The sequence below is a fragment of the Sturnira hondurensis genome, unplaced genomic scaffold (assembly GCF_014824575.4).
Source record: "Sturnira hondurensis isolate 20B ecotype Veracruz unplaced genomic scaffold, ASM1482457v3 Scaffold0006383, whole genome shotgun sequence".
Lineage (NCBI taxonomy): Eukaryota > Metazoa > Chordata > Mammalia > Chiroptera > Phyllostomidae > Sturnira > Sturnira hondurensis.
In genome coordinates this window covers 728,580-748,382 of record NW_028079014.1, presented here as the reverse complement: position 1 = coordinate 748,382, position 19,803 = coordinate 728,580, and the positions used below count along the sequence as shown (strand labels likewise).

The 19,803-nt window shown below is 66.6% G+C and overlaps 2 protein-coding genes across 5 annotated transcripts in view; both read left to right on the top strand.

Moving 5' to 3' along the window:
* Positions 1–256: 256 nt before the first annotated feature.
* Positions 257–2,650, top strand: TNNI2 (troponin I2, fast skeletal type). The gene is made up of 8 exons (XM_037047824.1): positions 257–377; positions 937–966; positions 1,140–1,146; positions 1,492–1,533; positions 1,632–1,760; positions 1,871–1,960; positions 2,204–2,380; positions 2,478–2,650. The coding sequence occupies exons 2-8, from the start codon at positions 959–961 to the stop codon at positions 2,571–2,573; spliced, it is 549 nt and encodes a 182-aa protein (XP_036903719.1). The 5' UTR covers positions 257–377; positions 937–958; the 3' UTR covers positions 2,574–2,650.
* A 6,388-nt stretch (positions 2,651–9,038) lies between these two features.
* The window catches only part of TNNT3 (troponin T3, fast skeletal type), a 51,232-nt gene continuing 40,467 nt past the window's right edge, over positions 9,039–19,803 (top strand). For 3 of the 4 annotated variants that reach the window (XR_005066748.1, XR_005066749.1, XM_037047815.1), the window contains exon 1: positions 9,040–9,174. Coding sequence is in view for 1 of the 4 variants with exons in the window: in XM_037047815.1 (XP_036903710.1) it covers positions 9,104–9,174 (71 nt within the window). In the remaining 3 variants the exon portion in view is untranslated. Of the gene's footprint in view, positions 9,175–19,803 lie in introns of all 4 variants that reach the window. The other variant, XR_005066750.1, reaches the window with a different exon arrangement.

Below are 19,803 nucleotides of genomic sequence, written 5' to 3'. Positions count from 1 at the left end.
CCCGCTGCTGGCCTCGAGCCGTACACCCACCGCGGCCCCCCAAGGTCCCCGGAGGCCACACACAGCTGCCCGCAGGCTCCTTGCAAGAAGGAGGAATGTCTCCAACTCGTCACCAATCCCTAAATAGAGCAACTCGACCTCAGCCCCCCCCCCCAAGACTTCTTGGATGGGACGGCAACATGTGGCTGGGCCAGGCCAGGCAGCCTGGGCAGGTGGGGAGGTCCCTGGGCCCCCATTGGTCTGAGGAGGGCTCCATGTCCTTTCTGAGCAGGGGCCCAGCCTGGGGGAGGACATTTATACCCCTCCCCCTGGGCCCACCAGCCCAACTCGCCATTGCCAGCCTGACCTTGCTCCCACCGCAGCGGCCCCGACGCCAGGTGAGGCGGGCTGGCCGGCGGAGGCTGGGCACCGGCACTGTTCAAGTGGGCTTCTAGGCTCAGGGGGCTGGAGGCGGGGGGCCACCCCCGGCCGCCCTCTGCGGGGGGCTTCCCGGAGCTGAGAGCCAGCCAGAGACGCAGCGGGGTTGGATGGGGGGGTGGGGGTGGGCAGGGGTCTTGGACAGCCCTCGATGGCCAGGCCTCATCTCTGGAACCCTGCAAGGGGTCTTCACGTGTGAGGAAGCCCAGACCAAACTGGGGCCTGGCCTCTCCCGGGCACTTGGGCTCCAAGCCGAAGGAGCAGGGCTAAAAATAGTGCCGTGCCTGGCAGCCACCTGCGCTGCCCGTCCGGCCTCCCTCGGGGACAGCTGCGCACCCCAGGCCCTGCCCGGGATATTCGGGGACACTTTCTCCTCTTCCTCCCACGCCAGGGAATTTCAAGACATCACCCCTGCCCCCTGACCTGGGAGGCTGGAGTTGGGGGCCAGGCAGCAGGGCGCTGCACCCACCCCACCCCCAGTCTGTGCCCTGAATCACGCCCTGTCTCTCTCTCCCACAGGCTCTAAGCCCAGGACCTCAGGATGGGGGAGTAAGTGAGGTCCCCAAGCCCAGTGCCCCTGCCACCCCCTCTTGCCACCCGTGGCCCCGGGGACGGTCTCGGCCCACCCTGCCCACCCCTGTTCCTACCCACCCCCTGACAGGTCCCTAACCTCTCTCTTCTCTTCCCCCCTCCCCCCGCCGCTGCCTACCATCCTGGGACAGTGATGAGGTAAGTATCTTCTTGGGGGTGAAACACGGGGTGGGGACAGGACCCCCCACTTGGGATAAGTCGGAAGTCAGAGTTTCAAGGCCCAGGAAGGCACCGCAGCCGCCCTGCAGACACTGACGCCCCAGAGGAAGTGGCCCCAGCGGCAGGGGAAGTGGGGCTTCTCTCGGATTACTGCACCCCCAGCCTGCAGGCACCCCTGTCCCTCCCCGAGTCCTCTAGGCACAGCCTCTCCCCCGCACCCACACGTGCCCCCCGAGCAGGCCCCAGGCCGTGCGCTGTGCGGGGGGCACATGCGGGTGTGGGGGCCGGCGGCTCTGACTCTGTTTCTCTCTCCCCGCCTCGCAGAAGCGCAACAGGGCCATCACGGCCCGCAGACAGCACCTGAAGGTGGGTGCCTCCCGGGATCGGGGGGCCATGGTGGGGCAGCGCAGGCCGAGCAGCCCGCTCGCGGCCCCTCACCGCGGCCCGCGGTCCGTCCCCCGTAGAGCGTGATGCTGCAGATCGCGGCCACGGAACTGGAGAAGGAGGAGAGTCGTCGGGAGACGGAGAAGCAGAACTACCTGGCTGAGCACTGCGCACCTCTGCACATCCCCAGCTCCACCGCTGAAGTGCAGGTACCCGCCCGCCCTGCCTCGGTTTCCCCACGGGCTGAGAGGGCAAGCAGGGGCCGGGTGGGGCCGGGGGAGGTCCAGCATCAGGACGGCCGGTGCCCCACCCGCTGCAGGAGCTCTGCAAACAGCTGCATGCCAAGATCGACGTGGCCGAGGAGGAGAAGTACGACATGGAGATGAAGGTGCAGAAGAGCACAAAGGAGGTGAGCGGGGCCGGAGGGGCTCTGTGCAGGGGGGGGGGTGAGGGGGCCTCGGCCCCGCCGGCCACAGANGCAAACAGCTGCATGCCAAGATCGACGTGGCCGAGGAGGAGAAGTACGACATGGAGATGAAGGTGCAGAAGAGCACAAAGGAGGTGAGCGGGGCCGGAGGGGCTCTGTGCAGGGGGGGGGGGTGAGGGGGCCTCGGCCCCGCCGGCCACTGCCCAGCCCTCCCCGCCCCCGCAGCTGGAGGACATGAACCAGAAGCTGTTCGACTTGCGAGGCAAGTTCAAGAGGCCACCGCTGCGGAGGGTGCGCATGTCGGCCGACGCCATGCTCAAGGCCCTGCTGGGCTCCAAGCACAAGGTGTGCATGGACCTGCGGGCCAACCTGAAGCAGGTCAAGAAGGAAGACACCGAGAAGGTGCGAGGCCCGGGCCCCTTCCGGGGGCGGGGGGGCGTTGTGGGATGGGGGGCGGCGATGGGGAGGGAGGGCCTGAGCCGCCTCTGGCCGCCCCCAGGAGCGGGACCTGCGTGACGTGGGTGACTGGAGGAAGAACATCGAGGAGAAGTCTGGCATGGAGGGCCGGAAGAAGATGTTCGAGTCGGAGTCCTAGGCCCTCTCAGCCGGCAGAGGCCGCTGCCCGGAGGACCAGCTGGTGGCAGCCATCAATAAAGACTCCCGAACCCGTGACTGGTCTGCTGTGGTCCTGCCCTACCTCTCTGCCCACACTCGGGCCACCAAGTCCCTGGGCGCCGCGTCCCAGGAAGGCCAGGGCAAGGGCGGGGGTGCGGGGCCTTGGGGGCTGTGCCCAGGAGCTTGGGCTTCAGGATTTTCAGGCCCGGCTCCCACCAGCCGGCACCCTGAGGCTGTGGCCAGTTGCTTGTGGGCAGTTCCCAGAGTGCACCAGGGCTCACTCTGGGCCACTGGACACCTCGGGGTCTGGAGACTGATGGCCTGAGTCAGGTCTGAGCAACAGCTGTCCCAGTGAGGTCGTTTGTTGGTTCTCACAACTCTGTAAGGAGCCCTGCCTATCTGGGGACGTCCCAATAGGGCTCGACCCCACCCTGGTGGCCCCCATTTCCCCCTCATCGGAACCACAGCCCCCACAGGGGACACACGGGGGCTGTCCCGGATCAGACGGCCCCCCGGGGAGTAGGGGCTCACAACTTCTGGGGACCGTGCCCGCATCCCCAGAGACTGAGGGCAGGCCAACCTGGCCCTGCATGGGCCCTACGGGGGGGTCTGGGTCTCCTTCCTGCTCAGCCCTGAGGCCCTGGCCACCTCTCACATCAAGGGACTGTGTCCCTGACAGGCCCGGATGAGGCTGTCACAGCGAGGCCACGGCCCTCAGCCTCCCTCATGACAGATGGTGCAGGGCCTGCCCGCCAAGGCCATCCGCTCAGATCTCTGGCGGGGACCCCAGGGAGGCCAGGGCCCAGCCCGGCCTGTAATGGGGGGGCCGCTGTCTGCCTTTGTCTTCCGGAGGTCCCAGCGATTGATGTGCTGGGGGCCGGAGACCGGAAGCCTTGGCCTCCAGGAGGGACTGAGAGCTTGACGTCAGCTGGCGCCCCGGTGGCCTTCCCCAAAGGCCGCCCCCGCCCCTCCGCAGCCTGAGGTCCGGCTGTGTCCTTCGCATAGCCTGCACAGGCACCCCCGACCAGGCGGCCTTGTACTCTGGCCCAGGCTTATCAGCCCCTGGGGCCCGCACCCTCTGCCCGCTCCCACGGGGGAGGCTGGGCCTCCAGGAAGAGCCTTTGCTCATCCCTGGGACAGGGCAGCACAGTGGACAGCAGAGTTGCCGCACAGTGGGCACAACCAGGCCGAGAGAGACAGGGCGCCCGCCCAGGGCTCAGGGCACACGGCAGGAGGGACTCAGTGTGGGGTGTGGACCTGGGTTGGGGGCTCCGACCAGACACGCCTGTGGGGCCAGGAGGACGAGGACATGGGGCGAGGGGACGAGAGACGCTCTAGGAAGGGGCCCGTCCTGTGCGGAGGCCAGAGTGGGAGGGCTGGCTGTGGGTCCAAGGGCCGGCTGTGGTGGCCGGAGCGCCCAGCGACAGGGCGGGGACAGAGGTCTGGGCCAAGGTGGCGTCCTCAGAAATGGGAGGTGGGCGACACCCCAAGGGGGGCCCGGGTGGGGAGAAGAAAGTGCGTGGGTGCTGTGCAGGAAGGACCCTGCAGGGAGCCCCAGGGGGTGGCCGGCGGCCAGGCTGCAGGGGCCGAGGTGGGTGTGGGGGCTGAGCCCCAGCTGTCTGCACTCCCCCCGAGATGCTGAGGAGAAGATGCCCCCAGGCTGTGGTCCCGGACACTGTCTGCCCCCTCACATGGGAGCTGGGCCCCCGGGGTGGCTGAGGGAGGGGTGGAGGCAGTCCCCAGGGAACAGGTGGGCAAACCCAGCAAAGGTAAATGAAATAAACCTGGTGGGAGCAGTGACAAAGGCGCAGGAGGGCGGAAAGGATGAAGGGGCCACCTCGTGTGAAATGCACTGGCGGCCACATCTGGGCCCTGGCCAGGTGGCAGGTGACCTCTCCCTCCGGCAAACAGAATGGCCACCGGCCACCTGCCCGGCCCTGCTCCCTCCTGGCCTCCAAGCACCAGCTCTGTGACGGCCCAGACCCACCTCCCCCTGTGACTGACCATCCTTGGGCCTCCCCATCTCTCTGCTGTCCTGTTTCCTCCTCCCTGTATCCTGACTGGCTGCTGGGCCTCAGCTCCCCTGACCGCAAAGTGGGTGTGGTGATGAGCTCACCTGGACAGACAGATGAGGGGGACCTCTGGCACCTCCTGGGAATCAGCCCAGCTGGTCCCAGCTCTCTGGGGCATGCCATGCCCACCTCCACCCCTGGCCTGGAGTGTCTCCTGCAGCCAGCTCTGCCCCACCTCCAGGCTCCATTGCAGTCACCTCCTCCAAGAAGCCTCCCATGATGAGCCCCCAGCTGACTAGGATGTCCATTAGCCCCAAGGGCTCGGAATACCTGGGCCTCCATCACCATCTATGAAGGGAGAATCTCTTCTCGATGCCTGCTGGGAGCAGCACTGGACCTCTAACCTCTGAGCCCCCCAAGGCTAGCCTCAAGGCCCACACCCACTCAGTCAAGTCCAGGTCCTGCAGCTGCCCCCTTCCAGGGAGGAGACCAGGCCAGGTACAGACGGGGGGGCTCCCTCCCTCTACCAGGTCCCCTCTGGGGCCTCCCCCAACGACCTGGACCCCCTCAGCTCAAGTCAGAGGCACACACTGCACCGACAAACGATCCCACACGTGCTGACCACCCCCAGGGGCCGCGCTGTGCCCCATCACCTGCCCACACTCACCTGCCCGAAGCCGCAGGTCTCTCACCTCACCTGGCCTCTCAGTGTGTCCACCCGGGGGGCCTGTTCCCTGCCCACTCTCCTGGTGTCCCTCCAACCCTTCTGATTTCTACTTGTGCTTTCCCTGTCCCCACTGGTCCCAAGGACCCCTGTGGCCTCTTCCTCTTCCTCCAAGACCCAGCCCACCCTGCGCACCGACCTCCATCCTTTGGGTGGTTCACCCTCAGGAGGCCTGAGAGAGGGGCTGCCTTCCCCGGCACACATGGCCCCTGTGTCGGTATCCTGGGTCCCCTGGAAAGCGCCAGTGACGGTGGCTTGGGGTGCCCGCCGGGGCTCCCGTTCTGGACTCACGCGTGGGTTCCTCCCGAGGCCACTGTCCTGGGCACAGGTCATCCCCCTGTGCGTGTCTGTGTCCCAGCCCCTTGTCTGGTGAGGACCCCGTCACACTGGGTAAGGCCGCGCCGTGACCCCACTGCCACCAGTCGCCTGCAGAGCCCCTGTTTCAGGCCGAGGCCGGGGCCGGAAGACGTGGGCTTTCGGGGCACCGGCGCAGCCCAGACGAGCCCTCCTTGCTCCCGGCCCCCTGCAGCTCCGTTGGGCCCCCATTCCTCCCCTGGGTCCTCAAAGTGCCCTTCAGGTCACCTGTCTGCCTCGGCCGTCGTCCTGCCTCCAACTTGACCCTCCCAGGGACCCCGCTCCCTGCCAGCCTTTGTCCCCGTCCCCAAGGGCAGCCTCAGCCACCCCTCTGGGGCTGGAACCCTGTGTGCTGACCGCAGGGGCCCCCTGCCGTCTCACGGTGCCGTCTCCGCCAGGTCTGCCCCTCCCCGGCCTGACCTGCTCTGTGCCTACCTCTTCCCCTCCGGCGCTCTGCCCGCACTCCCCCCCTGCCCGCTCCCCGGGGCGTCATCTTCCGATGTCGTGTGTGTATGGTCCTGACATTTCTATCTCTGGGGACGCCAGCTGGGCCTTTGAGGCCGCCTCACCTAGATGCCCCACAGTGGCACGGTGCCCTCTGACCCAGGTCTGGCACGGACACCCCCTGACCAGCCCTGAAGGCTGACACCCCCGCAGTCAGGCCCCACAGAGTGTGCCCTGTCCTGGCTTCCAAGGGGCTCGGTGTTTCTCTCGGACATTCACTGTGTCGCTGGACACTGCACCGGGTTTGGGGACTTGGGGGCAGACAAGGCGGGGTCTCTGCCCCCTGCCCACTCCCACTGTAGTGGCCCACGGGGAGTGTTGGTCTCCTGGGCGACACACAGGAAGGGCCCCAACCACTGCGGGGCCCGGCCAGCCTTCCGGTGTGCGTGGCCAGCCCCCCAGAGGAACCCCCACCTCACCCGGGGCTGCTGGTCCCACCAAGGGGACGGAGGGATGGAGGCATGAAGGGAGGGAGGCCTGAGAAGGGCCTGGTCCAGGGAGGCTTCCCTTCAGGTTCTTTAAGGACGTGAGACTTGGGCCCAAGCCCCTGATCGTGAGGCTGAGCGGCTGGGGGCGACCGGGCGCGGAGCAGCGGGAGGCGGCCCAGGGCTTGTGGGCAGCAGAGCCTCAGAGCAGGCGGGGGCCGGGCGGGACCCCTCACTTCTGCTTCCTCTGTGAAGTGGGCGGGGGTCCGGTGACCCCGGGGAGCTGCGTCAGGCCCCCTGCACCCCGTAGGTCCCCGTCGCATCCTTGGTGTGGCCCCTGAGCCTCCACAGGATGCCCCCAGGGGACAGAGCGCCAGTCTCTCTGTCACCCCGGAACTGTCGCCCAACGGTAGGTGCGCGGAGGGGCCCACAGGCTGGATACACGGGGCGGGGGTGTCAGTGTCCCGGGCAGCCACAGCGAGTCCCACAGACGGGAACTTTCCAGCAGCGGGGAGGGATTGTCCCCAGTGCTGGTGGCTGGAAGGCCCGGCCCCACCCCCAGCTGCTGGGGGTTTCCGCAGCTCGGTGCTTCCTGGGCTGGCGGAGGGTCACACCACTTCGCCTCTGCTTTCAAGTTCACTCGGCACTCTCCCTGTGTGTGTCTGTCTCCAGAGTTCCCCTTTTCAGAGGGACACCAGTCGTATGTATGGGGACCCAACCCAATGACCTCATCGTAACTGGTTACATCAGCGCAGGTCCTGTTTCCAAAGCAGATCCCCCTCGGAGGTGCTGGGGGTGACTCTGGGGGACACAGCAGGACCGGGAGGCACCAGGCTGCCAAGGGGCTGGGGACGGACGAGGGTTCGGGCAGGAGCCCACTCTGGAGGGCCCTGGGGCCTGGCACATGCATGGAGGGCCGCAGGCTCCCTGGGCATGGAAGGAGCGAGGCTTGCTTTCACGCGGGGCCGCGTGTGCCTTGAGAGGCACCGTGGCTGAACAGACGCCCCGGTTCATTTCACACTGAGCCTGGGGGCGAGGGAGCAGGCCCCACCTTCAGGCAGTGATGGCGGGTGGGGACCCTGTGTTGGGGGTGTCCACCCTCACCTGCTCTTCCCCATCCTGGCAAGGCCTGGAGACCCTGCAGCTGGGATGTCAGGGTCACACTCACCACAGGCCAGAGGCGGCCAACCCAGGGGGGCTGGGGCCCTGCCCCCATGCAGATGGATGGCCGACCACCAGGTCCGTGGTTGGACAGTGAGTGGCATCAGGGGATGGGGCAGGTAGCCGACCGAAAGCCCCAGGGCCCCGGGGGGCACCCCTGCACCCTGGGCCGGCCCCCTGTTCCCAGGTGGGAGTGGGGCACAGGAGGCGCACTGCCTCCCACGTCGGCTTGTCCCTCGGTCGGGCCCCCACCCCATGGACGAACGTTGTGGGGACGCTGCCTGGCCCCACCCCTGGGCCTCTCCCTGCCCTCTTTGCCTCGGCCCCTCCAAGTTTCTTTGGTCGGATGGCTCAGGCCCACTGTTGGTCAGGGCTTGACAAGACGGCCTGAGGCTTCCTTCTTCTGGGCCCCGTCTCAGGGCCCGGGGCTGGGCCCGGGGCTGGGGCATCTCTGCTGCCTGCCTGACCGCCCTTCTCCAACCTGGCCGAATGGCTCTCAGTCTGAGCCCACTGGGGTGTGGCTCCCGCAAGCACGGGTTTCTGAGCCCCTGGGCTGGCCACTCGCACCAGCTGAGGGCAGCCAAGGTTGGAAGGGACTTCGGGCCTCCCCTCTTCCCTGCTTGTGCCTCCCGGGGAACTCCTCAGGCCCCAGAGCTTGGGGACAGTGACCGTCCCCAGGGTCAGCTCTGAGGTCCCTGAGCAGGCAGTCAGGGGAGGAACAGAGGGGCCACAGAGACCCCCAAAGCGCTCAGACAAGACACAGGCGCACAGAACGCGGTCAGCGGGGCAGCGCAGCCCCGTCGGGGTGTCGAGGTGTCGGGCAGTGGCCCCCGGGCGTGGAGGAAAGGTGCGTCTGCCCTGTGGGCACGCCCCAGAGAGGTCAAGATGCTGAACTTCAAGGCTGCGGAAGCTATAGTCCCGCCTTGGGGTGCCCGCCTGAGAAACGGCAGCGCCCACTCAGGGCCCTGGTGGCCACAGCCGGCTGTGGGGGGGGTGGCCCAGGAAGAGCGTGGGGGGCTCCTGAGCAGGCGCCGGGACTCTGCACGGCGAGAGGGGGTCCCGGACCCCCTACCAGGCGCTCTGCCTTCGTCATCAGGCCTGCCGCCCCAGGCCCCTGCCACTTGCTCAATGCTTCCTGGCTGCCGGGTGTTCTTTCTGTCCCCTCTTGCGGCAACCGGTTACAAACAACACCCCAACCCAGCACAAACCTCAACCTGCGGCGAAAGGGGGAAGTGAAACGCCGCGGGGGGTGGGGGCTCCGCCACCGCCCCAGGAAGCACTCTGCGCCCTGCACCCAGACGGCGAGGAGCGCCCCACGGACACCAGACCCATGGCGGAGGCTCCGGGCCACCCAGACGTTGAGGAGGAGCGGGAAGGGCTGCTGGCGGAGGAAGGCGTGGGGTAAGGCCCTCGGGAGGCCGCGTGCTGCGTGTTCTGCTCAGTGCGGTGATGCTCAGTCCCCGCGGTCGTGGGGGCCGGGGGCACTGTTCTGGACCCGCCGGACCCCACGGTAGTACATGCCACTCTGTGCCTCTGTGGCCGAGCCCCCCGGGTGAGGCTGAGTCCCTGAGAGCCGGCCCAGGACGAGGAGGGACCCAGGGTGGGGCCTGGGCCTGGGGCAGGCAGGGCTGAGTGTGGAGGGCTGCAGGTGGGGGTGCGGTGGGAGGCCCTGGGCCCAGCCGGGCCCAGGGGGCTGTCGGCCTGAGGACTCCGGAGCTCTGCTGCCCACCAGCGAGGCGGCCCACTCTGGTGACAGAGGCAGGACCCCAGTCTGAGTGCCGGGGGGACTGCCTGCTGAAGGTGAACCGGGAAGGCGCACGGGCAGAGGCTCTGTGTAGGTTGCTGGCCAAAGGGGATGCCGCCTGGGCCGCTGCTGCTCCCCAGAGCTGGGCCCCGAAACCCTGCAGCCATCAGGGGGCCTGGCCGGGGCAGAAACAGAGGAGGAGGGCCGGGGCCTGGAAGGGCACGCACCCAGGCCAAGCCACACCTCGGGTCCAACAGCTCAGGTGCACGTCCCGGAAAGGATGGGAGTGAGCAGCCTCGGGGGCAGTGGGGGCTTCCAGGGGCAGGTGGAGGTCTGACGGGGAGGTGGACCCATGTGGGGATGGAGACCACCAGCCCAGGGGGGCTGTGGGGCCGCTGTCCTGCTGGGCAAGAGGGAGCGAGCAGGGCCCCAGGGCCAGGGGAGAGGGGTAAGATGTGGAGCCAAAGGAAGGAGATGGGGGCCTGGTGGGAAGGGGAGGCAGCCGGGAGCAGGGACCCCGGGCCTCAGGGCTGAGGGGCCGAGGGGATTCCGACCCAGCTCTCCCTCGGGAGGCCGGAGGCAGCAGTGCCTGGTGGGGCACGACACCTTCACTGGTGACGAGGGAAATGACAAGTGTCTGCCATGAGTGTGAGTGTGCACAGGGTCTCTGTGCTCGTTGGAAGGAAGGGGGCCGCCTTCTACCTGCTGACCCTGTGTGGGCCCTCCGCAGGGGCCGCAGTTCGGGCGTGCGTGGGAGGCGGGGCGGTGGCCTCCCTGGGGGTCTGGCTCAGGGTGCATGGGCTCTGCCACCCAGTAGGTGACCGGGGACAGCTGTGCCCCGCTCAGAAATGGCTCCTCACGTCAGTGCCATCCAAACCCCCAGCGCCCTGTGCTCCTTGGCCACCTCCTGCCCATAGAAGGGCATGGCTCGAGCTGCTGGGCCAGGCGCCTGCCTCCCTCCTTGCCCCCCCCCTTGATCCCCCCCTTCAGCTGTCACCCAAGCCCAGGAGAGGAGGGGTGGGGGGTGCTGCCCAAGCAGGAGGGGGGTGGCGTGGCTGACCCTGGGCGTCCTGGAGCCTTTCCTGTTCTGTGGGGCTGCACCCATGCGGGGCGCTGGGCGGCAGAGTGGGCCTGGCACACCGCGTCCGTGCCTTCCTCCCCAACCCTCCCCCACGCGGCAGGCAGTGTGCCCTTTCAGAACGAAACCGAGACGCCAGTGAGGTGGGTTCTCCTTTCCCAAGGTGACCCGGGGGACCCGGGGATGTTCCCGAGGAGCGAAAAGTCCCCCAGCCAGGCAGACAGTGTGTGGCCCGGGAAACCCCACCTGGGAGCCCCCAGGGATCTGCCGGGCAGGGGCGGGGCAGAGGGGGCCAGGCCCCCAACCTCCACGCGGTGCCCGGGGAGAGCACGGGCTCGCAGGATGTCACCCTGCACACTGCCCTGCATAGGCTGTGCCCTGCAGAGGGGTAAATGAGCTCCCCTCAGACCGCCCCTGGGGGGGAACGCTGTGGGTCAAGCCCCCGGGTGGCCCTCTCACCCCGTGTTCTCCCGGCAAGACCCAACACCGCCCGGGACGGCAGGCGCCCACGGCTGGCAGCTGCGGGCAGTGCCAAACCACTTGGGAGGGTGGAGCTGGACGGAGCGGGCCTGGGGCAGCTGCTGGAGTGGAAGGGTCGGGGGCCGCAGCTGGGCCTGCTCCCACCTCCCCGTAGGTCAGGGGTCTCAGGCGCAGGAAATCCCCCGGGGGAGGGACACCTGAGCTCAGCCCGGGCCGGGTGCCTTCCTTCCGGCCAGGCCACCAGGGGTCCTGGCTCTCTCCGCCTTCTGCCCGACCCTTCCCCGTGGCCCTCCTTCTGTGGCCCACCCTCTCCCATGTCCCCTCTGCCTCCTCAAAGACCCCGCCTAGGACACGGACCCTGTGGCCACATAGGGGCAGTGCCTGGGGGGTCTCGGGGACCAGATCCGGCAGGCCGCCCCTCCCCGGTGGCTCATGCTGCCCTCCTCCCCACACCATGCCGGCCGCCTAGTCCTCAGTGTCCCTCAGAGGGTGCCAGAGCAATGGGCCCACGGGCAGTGACAGCGGCAGGACCTTGAAGTCCTGGCCGGGAGGGGTGGGGTCAGCACAGGGGGAGGGGACAGGTAGAGTACTGGGCGCACAGCCAGCGCCACCGCTGTCACCTGAACTAGTACTTTGTGGGCAAAGAGGCCCCACCGTCCGGGCCACGCATTGAACGCACAGCCACTGACCCGAACAAAGCATCTCATTGAGTTCCCAGTGAGTCTACAACATTGTGTTGGGCATCACAGCCGTCCTGGGCCACGTGTGGCACGTGGGCCAAGGGTGGGACACACCGAGGTCATCACCGTGGAATCCAGCGAAGGGGACCCCCGATTCACAGGTAGAAACCAGGGCTCCGAGGGCCGAATCCTGCCCAAGGGGGGGGCCGCAGGGCAGGGCCTCCCTGGCGGGCTTGAAGAGAGTGGCCCGGAGCCCCTCTGGGGAGCCTGCGCGTCAGACCAGGCTGCCAGGGGCCGGTGGAGCCTCCGGGGCCCAGGGGAGTCTGCACTGCCCCCCTGGAGGTGTTCACTCACCCCACTCGGTGCCCTAGGGGGTCCCTGCACAGGGAGGGTGGCGCTTCCAAGGCCTCAGGGGCAGGAGGAACAGGGCCTGGTGGCTCGGAGGTAGCCGGGATGCGCCCAGAAAGCAGAAAGGAGACCGGTCGCTCAGAGCGGGCTGGTTCCTTCCAGGGGCTCAGCCAGGCTCCAGGCCCAGCCCCTCCCTGGCCCCTGTGTCTCGGGGACACACTCCCTCCAGGGCTTTCTGAGGGGTTTCTGAGAAACTGGGAGCAAGGCCATGAGACAGCCAGCTGGGGCGGGGGGCTCCCCAAACTCGCAATCCAAGCTCCCGAGGCAGAGAGAGCGGGTCTCCCTGCCAGAGAGAGGGGGCTGCGGGTCCTGTGGGTGTGGGACCGGGAGGCTGGCAGACGGAGAATCCGTCCTCCCAGCCCCCCCGGCCAGCCCGGGCCTGTGGACCCAGACTCAGGCAGCTGGGGAGAAGGCTGGCGTGGAGAGCGTCCCAAACTCCACCTGCCCACGGCCTCCAAGCTGGGAAACTGGGAGTGGGTGGGATGGGGACATGGGACAGTGGGTGGGACCAAGGTCCGGTCCCCCGGCTGAGAGCCCCTTCCAGGCAGTCAGCGCGCCGCACCGGAGGGGAAGGGCCTGGGGCCTCCTGGAGCAGCGACAGCAGGGCCACCCCCCCACTGGCAACGGCACCAACCACACGACCCTACCTACCCCCAGGTCCCATGTCCCCAGCTGCCCGGTGAGGCGGGGCCGAGGCGAGGGAGGGACCCGGCCTTGGGGTGAAGTGGGGGTGACAGCAGCAGTGGGGACCATGGGTGGTGGGCGAAAGAGCAGGAGGGTGCCCGCCCCGCCCCACCGCTGGCAAATGGGGGCTCAGAGGGGCTCCTCCTGGCTCTGGGAGGAGCAGGCCCCCATCACTACAGGGCTGTGCCCTTCTTCCCAGACTTGCCTGCGCTTCTGCTGGCTTCTGAGGGGACCCGAGGCTGCCGCCTCCTCCTTCCCCTCTTCCTCCCCTCCCAGGTACTTCCTTTCAAAAAGAAATGAGACTTGAAACAGATGGATCTAGCCAGTTGATTTTAGAAGAATCTAGAAAGAAGACTCAGCTTGTCCCCTGGCCTCAGACCCAAGTCGAGTCCCCACACCTACACTGGCGCCCCTGGGCCCCCCTTGGCTGGCCAGAGGGTACACGGGAGGCAGATGAGCTCTCGGCCATTTGGAGGGCACCTGCTCTGTGAATCGGGGGCTTTTCTCTGTCCGCAGTCACCCAGAGCCCCCGAGGCCAGCATCCCTGACCCCCCTCCCCCGAGCTGTGGCCCCCACTGCTCGTTCCCCCTTTCCTCCTGGGAGCACTCGTTTCGGAGTGGGTGTGGGTATGTGTGGTGCCGGGAGTGTCTGAATCGGAGGGCAGACCCGTCCACTCCAGTGCTTGCTTAGGTTCCATCGCGGCCCCAGCCAACCGGCCAACCGGCCACGGGGTCTGCTTGCCCGTCTTCCTGGGACACCACTTAGGAACCGTGTCTTAGTCACAAGAGAAAAAAAAACAACAGGAAAATAAGAGACTCATTGATGGAGAAAAATATGAATTAAAGAAAAGGCAAATGAAGGAAAGTAGGAAGAAGGAACAACTAGATAGATGAATGAATGATGGATGGATGGATAGATAAATTGCTGAATAGACCAAAGAAAGGGTGGATAAAGAAATGCGTGGATGAATGGGTGGAGAGATTGGTGAATGAATAAATGGGTGGATAATGGGTGGGTGGACAGATAATGAATGGGTGGGAGGGTGGGTGGACAGATAAAGACTAAATGGAGGGGTAGGAGAACATACGTGTGTAAGTACCTTTGTACGGAGGAATGGCTGGATAGATGAATGAATGAATCCATGGGGGAGTGGTCAGCTGACTATACAGACAAACAGTAGATACATTGATGGCCAAGATTAGTGATAAAATATATATTGTTGACTTGTAAGAGTAATAAAAACAGATGCATGTAACTTTGAGCAAATCACTTAACACTCTTTATCTCAGTTTCCTCACTAACACAGTACCCTACCTCCCCCAGAGCGCTTTGCGAGGGTCACGTAACCGAGGAGACCACGCAGGAGGGTCTCTGGCACGTAATCCCTCACCCGCGTTAGCCGGCGGCGGCGGCGGCAACACTGGACGGCAGGCGGGCGGGCAGACGGCACTGCGGGCGGCGTGCGCTGAGCAAACGCTGGGTGGGCAGACCAGCAGACGGGCACAGACTCGACCTTCACAGCACTCAACAGCAGGGGTGGCAGAAATATCGCCCTCGCAAACGGGTGCTGACTTGAACCTGTGCGTGGTGCGCTGATCAGCAGCCTCGGATGGGTGAACGAGCAGGCGGACCAAGAGACAGGGGAACTTCAGGTGGACGGGCGGATGCGCAGACGGACAGATGGAACGGGACCGTGGGCGGGTGGCTGGTGGGTACATGGAATGTGGGCAGATTAGGGAAGGCTGTCGGGCGACTTAGACACGTGCGGGTCGGCCTGGCGGAGGGAGGGCGATGGGCGTACGCCCGGGTCGGGGTTTGGGACTCGCTGTTTATGGCCGTGCGTGGCTGCCTCTCGTTTGCTCAAGTCTCTCGTCACACGGGAAAAGGCTGGCTCCTCCCCGGGAGGTTTCTCCAGGCCCTTGTGTGTAGGATGTCCGTCCCCGCCGGGACTCCGTGCCCTCGCTCCCTGAGTTACACTTCCCAGAGCACTAACCCCAACCCGGTACGCCGCAGCACCCTCGGACATTTCTTGTCCCCGCAGAACTGTCAGCCTTGTCTGAGGTCAGGGGCTTTCTTCCCACGCACTGCCCAGCATCGAGCAAATGAATATAGTAGGTGTTTGATAAATCTGTTGACATACACCGGTCCCTCCACACGGACAGACGGACAAGTCCACGAAGAAAGAACAATGGAGAGGCAAAGGAGAAAATGGTTGGTTGGATGAGACAATGAGGAGTGAAGGGAGGGTGAAAATAACAGGCACTAAGGTTTACTAAAGGTTTGCTGTGGATCAGCGGCCGTTATCAGGACCGACTCATGTGGACGGCTTTTAATGGGTGATCGGGTGGGCAAGGATGGGTGTGGAGGGCGGGTGCACACAGGTGTGTTCATGCACAACTGGACGCATTCGTGACTTGCCAGATGGAAATATGGCTGAACTTACGGGTGGACGGACGGACAGGTGAAGGACGAAACACAGAATGGACAGAGAGCTCACTGCTTGGGCGGCTGGGCCAGCAGACTGAGGGGTGAAGGTGTAGGTCACAGTCACGGTCCAGACGGCTCGCTGCTGAGGCTGCACTCCTTTGGAGGGCACCGTGCGCACGCACTGAGACACGGAGACAGAGTTGGGTGCGCGGGTGTGGATGTAAGCGTGTATATGAATGGGGGGGGAGATGGGTGGGTGGTCACTGGCCCAGTAGAGCCTTGCAAAGGGGGACGGTGAAACACACGTGAGCACGCGTTGCTGGGTGCTGGGATACTGATGAAAGGAGACTGTGTGTTTGTGGGGTCGCTGGGTGGCCTGATAGACTGAGAAACTGGTGGGTTGGTCCATGCTGTGTGGAGAGACAGACGGCTGCACAGAGAGGGTGGGTGATGGATGGAGGGACAGATGGGGTGCGGAGAGAGGCATGAGGGACAGAGGATGGGTGAGTGGGTGGGGAGTGAGTGGATGGACCAGTGGATGTGCAGTGGGGCCAAGGTGCTGCCCCGGTGCCCCTGGCAGGACACGCCCGCTGTAGAACCACGGAGCCCAGCCGCTGCTGTGAGGGTCCGCTCTCGCCACCGCCCCGCACCAGTCATTCCGATGGAAGGCTGGGACTCTGTTGTTAAGTCCCCGGTGCCCGGGATCTTCCGCAATCCCCAGGCAGCCCTTCGCCCTGTGGGAATACTTTTCCTTCTTTTGAACCAAAATAGGCCTTGGCAAGTTCCGCTCCTTGCTGTGACTAACATTCCACAAGGCCAGGGGGTGCAGGCGGTCGGGAGGAGCGTGAAGGCCAGGCTCACCTCCCCGGGGGACCAGCCGCCCCTCCCTCCGCCCCAGCCCCTCCTAGGCTGAGCAGGGGAAGAGACGCTGCTCAGGCTCCCCTCCAGGACTGGCCACAGGGCCCAGCCCAGTGTGTGGGCGAAGCTGACCCCCACAGAGTCCCCCCCCCTGCCGGCCTGCCACCACCTGAGTCACCACCGCGCTCCGATCTCAGCTGTGGGCCCACGCGGAATTTTTCCGACCGATGCCGCCACATCCGACACCCCACCTTCACTCGGTGGTGTGCTCCCGCGTCCACCCGCAGGCCATTGCGATCTCGCCCTTGCCCTCTGCCGGCTCACATGTCCCCTAGTGGAGGCTGTGGGGCTGGGGTGGGCTGGTGGGCCACGTGCACAGGCGTGGGCTTCCTGGGCCAGCGCTGGGCGGGGGGGGGGGGGGGCNCGGGGGGGGGGGGGGGGGGGGGGGCCGACCTGGCCTGCGGTTCGGGCTCCGCTGGGCCCTGCCTCTGAGACCTTGGAATAGTCTGAGCCTCGGTTTCCCCATCTGAGACATGGGTACAGGACGTCCACTTCTCAGGGCGCTTCGAGCCCTGGCTAGCGGGCGAGCCCCAGGGGGGGAGACTGCCGGCCCTCAGTGAGTCCCCTCGAGCGCGTCCAGTCCCTCCCCTTGTCCAGCCACTAGCCTCCAGTGAGTCACGGTGGCTGAGCCCAACCAGAGAAACCATGGGCTGGGCTGCTTCTCTGGGGCCTTCGCCAAAGGGCCAGGGGCCACAGGCCGGCTGGCCAGGGCACCGCGCTGACCTTGTGCCCAGGGGCCACCCTCGGGAGCAGCGTGCCAACCCAGGGAGGCTGAGCGGGCGCCCACCGCCCGGGGTCCTGCTGCTCCGACTGCCCAGCGCGGGGTGGGGCGGGGGCGGGCAGGGCAGCGGCCTCCCATTTGGGGAGCAGAAAGGATCCCTGGGGTGCCGGGCCTCCCCCTTGAGGTGATAAAAGGAGCCGAGGGCTGGGAATAAACAAAGGAAAATGGAGCACCCAGAGGGAGGGGAGGGGAGGGAGGGAGAGGGAGGGAGGGAAGAAGGGAGGGGAGAGGAAGGGAGGGAGGGAAGGAGGGAGGGAGACAGAGAGACACCACAGGGGAAAGAGGAGACAGGGGCTGCGTTTGGGACCAGGGGGACAAGGGACCGAGAATGGAAGGGGCCCAGGGCCCAGGACGGGGCGAGCAGCGAAGGGCGCGGCAGGGAGACAGGGTGCGGGCAAGGGCTCTGGACCTGAAAGGCAGATGCGGGAGACAGGGAGAGGAGGGCCCGAGAGCGGGCCAGGCCGGGCCAGGCCGGGCCAGGCGAGGAGGAAGGCTCGAAGGGATGGGAGGCAGACGTGGGGACCTGGCACCCCGAGAGCTGGGGGCACAGAGGTGATGGGGAAGAAGAGCGAGTGGGACAGGAAGAGGCTGGCCAGGCGGTCCAGGGGATGCAGAGGGGTTAGGGGGTGGCCCCTGCCCATCACAGGAGTGGGACCCCCCAGGTCCCACCGAGCCCGGCTGGTGGGCAGTGACAGCTTCTCCCTGGTGTTTTTACTAGTCTGGCAGGGAGTGGGCAGTGGAGGTGGTGGAGACCGAGGGGGGCGAGGCGGGGGCTGGGGGAACAAAAGGGAAGCAGCTGCTAAGCCTGAAAGAGGAGGGGGCCCGGAGAGCCACAGAGTCCAGAGGCCCAGAGGCAGGGGACAGAGGGGCACTGAGACCCCCAGGGGTGGCCCACAGGGGGCAGCCCTGGAGACTGCCCTGGGGAGCTGAGGGTCCGGGATAGAGACAGGGGACAGGGGAAAGGGCACCAGGGCGGGAGGCCGGACCAGGCAGGGAGTGGCAGAGGTGACGGAGGGACAGGGACAGAGGGTGTGAAGGAGAGGAAGGGAGAGAGCAGAGAAAGAGAAAGAGAAAGAGAAGAGGGGAGAGGGGTCCAAGTAGAGGAGAAGGCACAGGAGGAGGGCAGCAGACAGAGGGCCAGTGGGGCCTTCTCAGAAGGAGCTGCAGCGTCCCCAGGGCCGGGGTCAGGCCAGGTCGCCGGCCGGGCAGGCGGCCCCAGCAGCGCGAGCAGCTCGGCGCGCCTGAGGCGGAACCCTGGCAAACAGGGCCCAGAGAACCTTCCGAGGTAGGTCTCCCCCGGCCCGGGCCAGGCTTGGAGGGCAGGGCAGGACGTCCGCACTGGTGCCACCCACGGACGGCTGGCTCCGGCTGAGCATGGGCCCTGGTGGCTGTGCCGGGTCAGCCCTGGGCAGGGGGCTCCCCCAGCCTTTTCAGGGGCTGCCCCTGTGCTGTGGGCAGGGTGAGGGGTGAGCCAGGCCGGCCGGGCTGCGTACAGGTGCGCACAGGTGCGGGCAAACAGGCCAGGGCTCCTCCTCTCCCACCTGCACGTCTGGGTCCCCGGAGGTAGCCTGTTGGCTCCCGAGGCCCCAGCTGAGGCTTCTGCCCTGGCTCGGGGCTCCCAGGATGAAGAGCCTGTCTCACACAGCTCCCCAGGCTTCACCCGTGCGTGGTCCTGCTGACTTTGGGGACCACACAGCCGCTTTCACTTCACCAATGAGGACACAACACTGCCGCCCATGCGCCGCCGCCCCCACCGTCCCCACCGTCCCCACCGGGCCAGCCCTGCATGGGTGGCACCACAGGCCATGGCGGGTGCTCAGGCCTCAGACACAGAACTCCTCCTGGCCCAGCCCCCCGCCCCAGCCTCCTCAACTCCTGGGCCAGTGCCCCGTCCTCTCTGGGCCTCAGTTCCCTTCTCTGTAAATGAGTGGTGGGGTAGTACCCGCCCCCCCTTGCAGTGCCGTGGAGAGAGCATAGAGGCGAAGGGCCAGAGGCCCTGCAGACCTGGGCTTGAGAGGGCTGAGCACCAGCTCCACAGTCGCCACCTCCCTCTGAGCCGCCTGCAATGCCCTTCCTCCTCCTCCTCAACCCTTCCGGGCATGGAAGGCCCAGCTGAAACGCTGCCTCCCTCATGCAGTCTGCCTCGGTTCCTTTCAAGCCCGGAGGACTGGGCTCCTCCGTCACGCCGCGAGCTGGTTCCCTGCCTCCTTTAGTGGCACGGGACACGCTGGGAAGCTCCTGATGGGCACCTCTCGGCACCCCCGGGGCCACGGAAGCCTGGGCCCTGGGGAGGAGGAGGGATGAGGTGCGCAGGTGGTTCAGCGGCTCCGATCTGCAGGCCCCCCAAGACGCGGAGCAGCGGTGCCCTCGCAGTGCTGTTAGGGCACGGCCCAGGGAGCACCCCGCCCCTGTGGGGCTCCCAGTGGGGCCTGGGGGGCCCTGCCGGGTGCACTCCCTGGCAGCCCCACGCTGCTCACTCCTGAGGGGGACCCTGTGAGTCCATTCCGGGGTCTGCAGGCTGGGATGTGTCCTCCCAGAAGCCACAGTGGTAGTCCTGCACACCTGGGCTCAATCCTGGGGCTGACTGGTGCTGTTTAGCAGAAGGGGAAACTGAGGAATGATGGAAAAGTTCTGGGGTCTGGCTGGGCTATAGGCCCTACGTGACAGGGGGGCCTGGGCTGCAAGGGTCCGTTCCCAGGCCACTGCTCTGGGTGAGCAGGGGCCTGCTGGGTGCAGGGTCAGGCAGCACAGCTCTGGTCCTGCTGAGTGGGAGGCAGGCTCGGGCACAAGCCCCTGAGGACCTGGGCAGGGTCAGGTGGGCCAGCAGGTG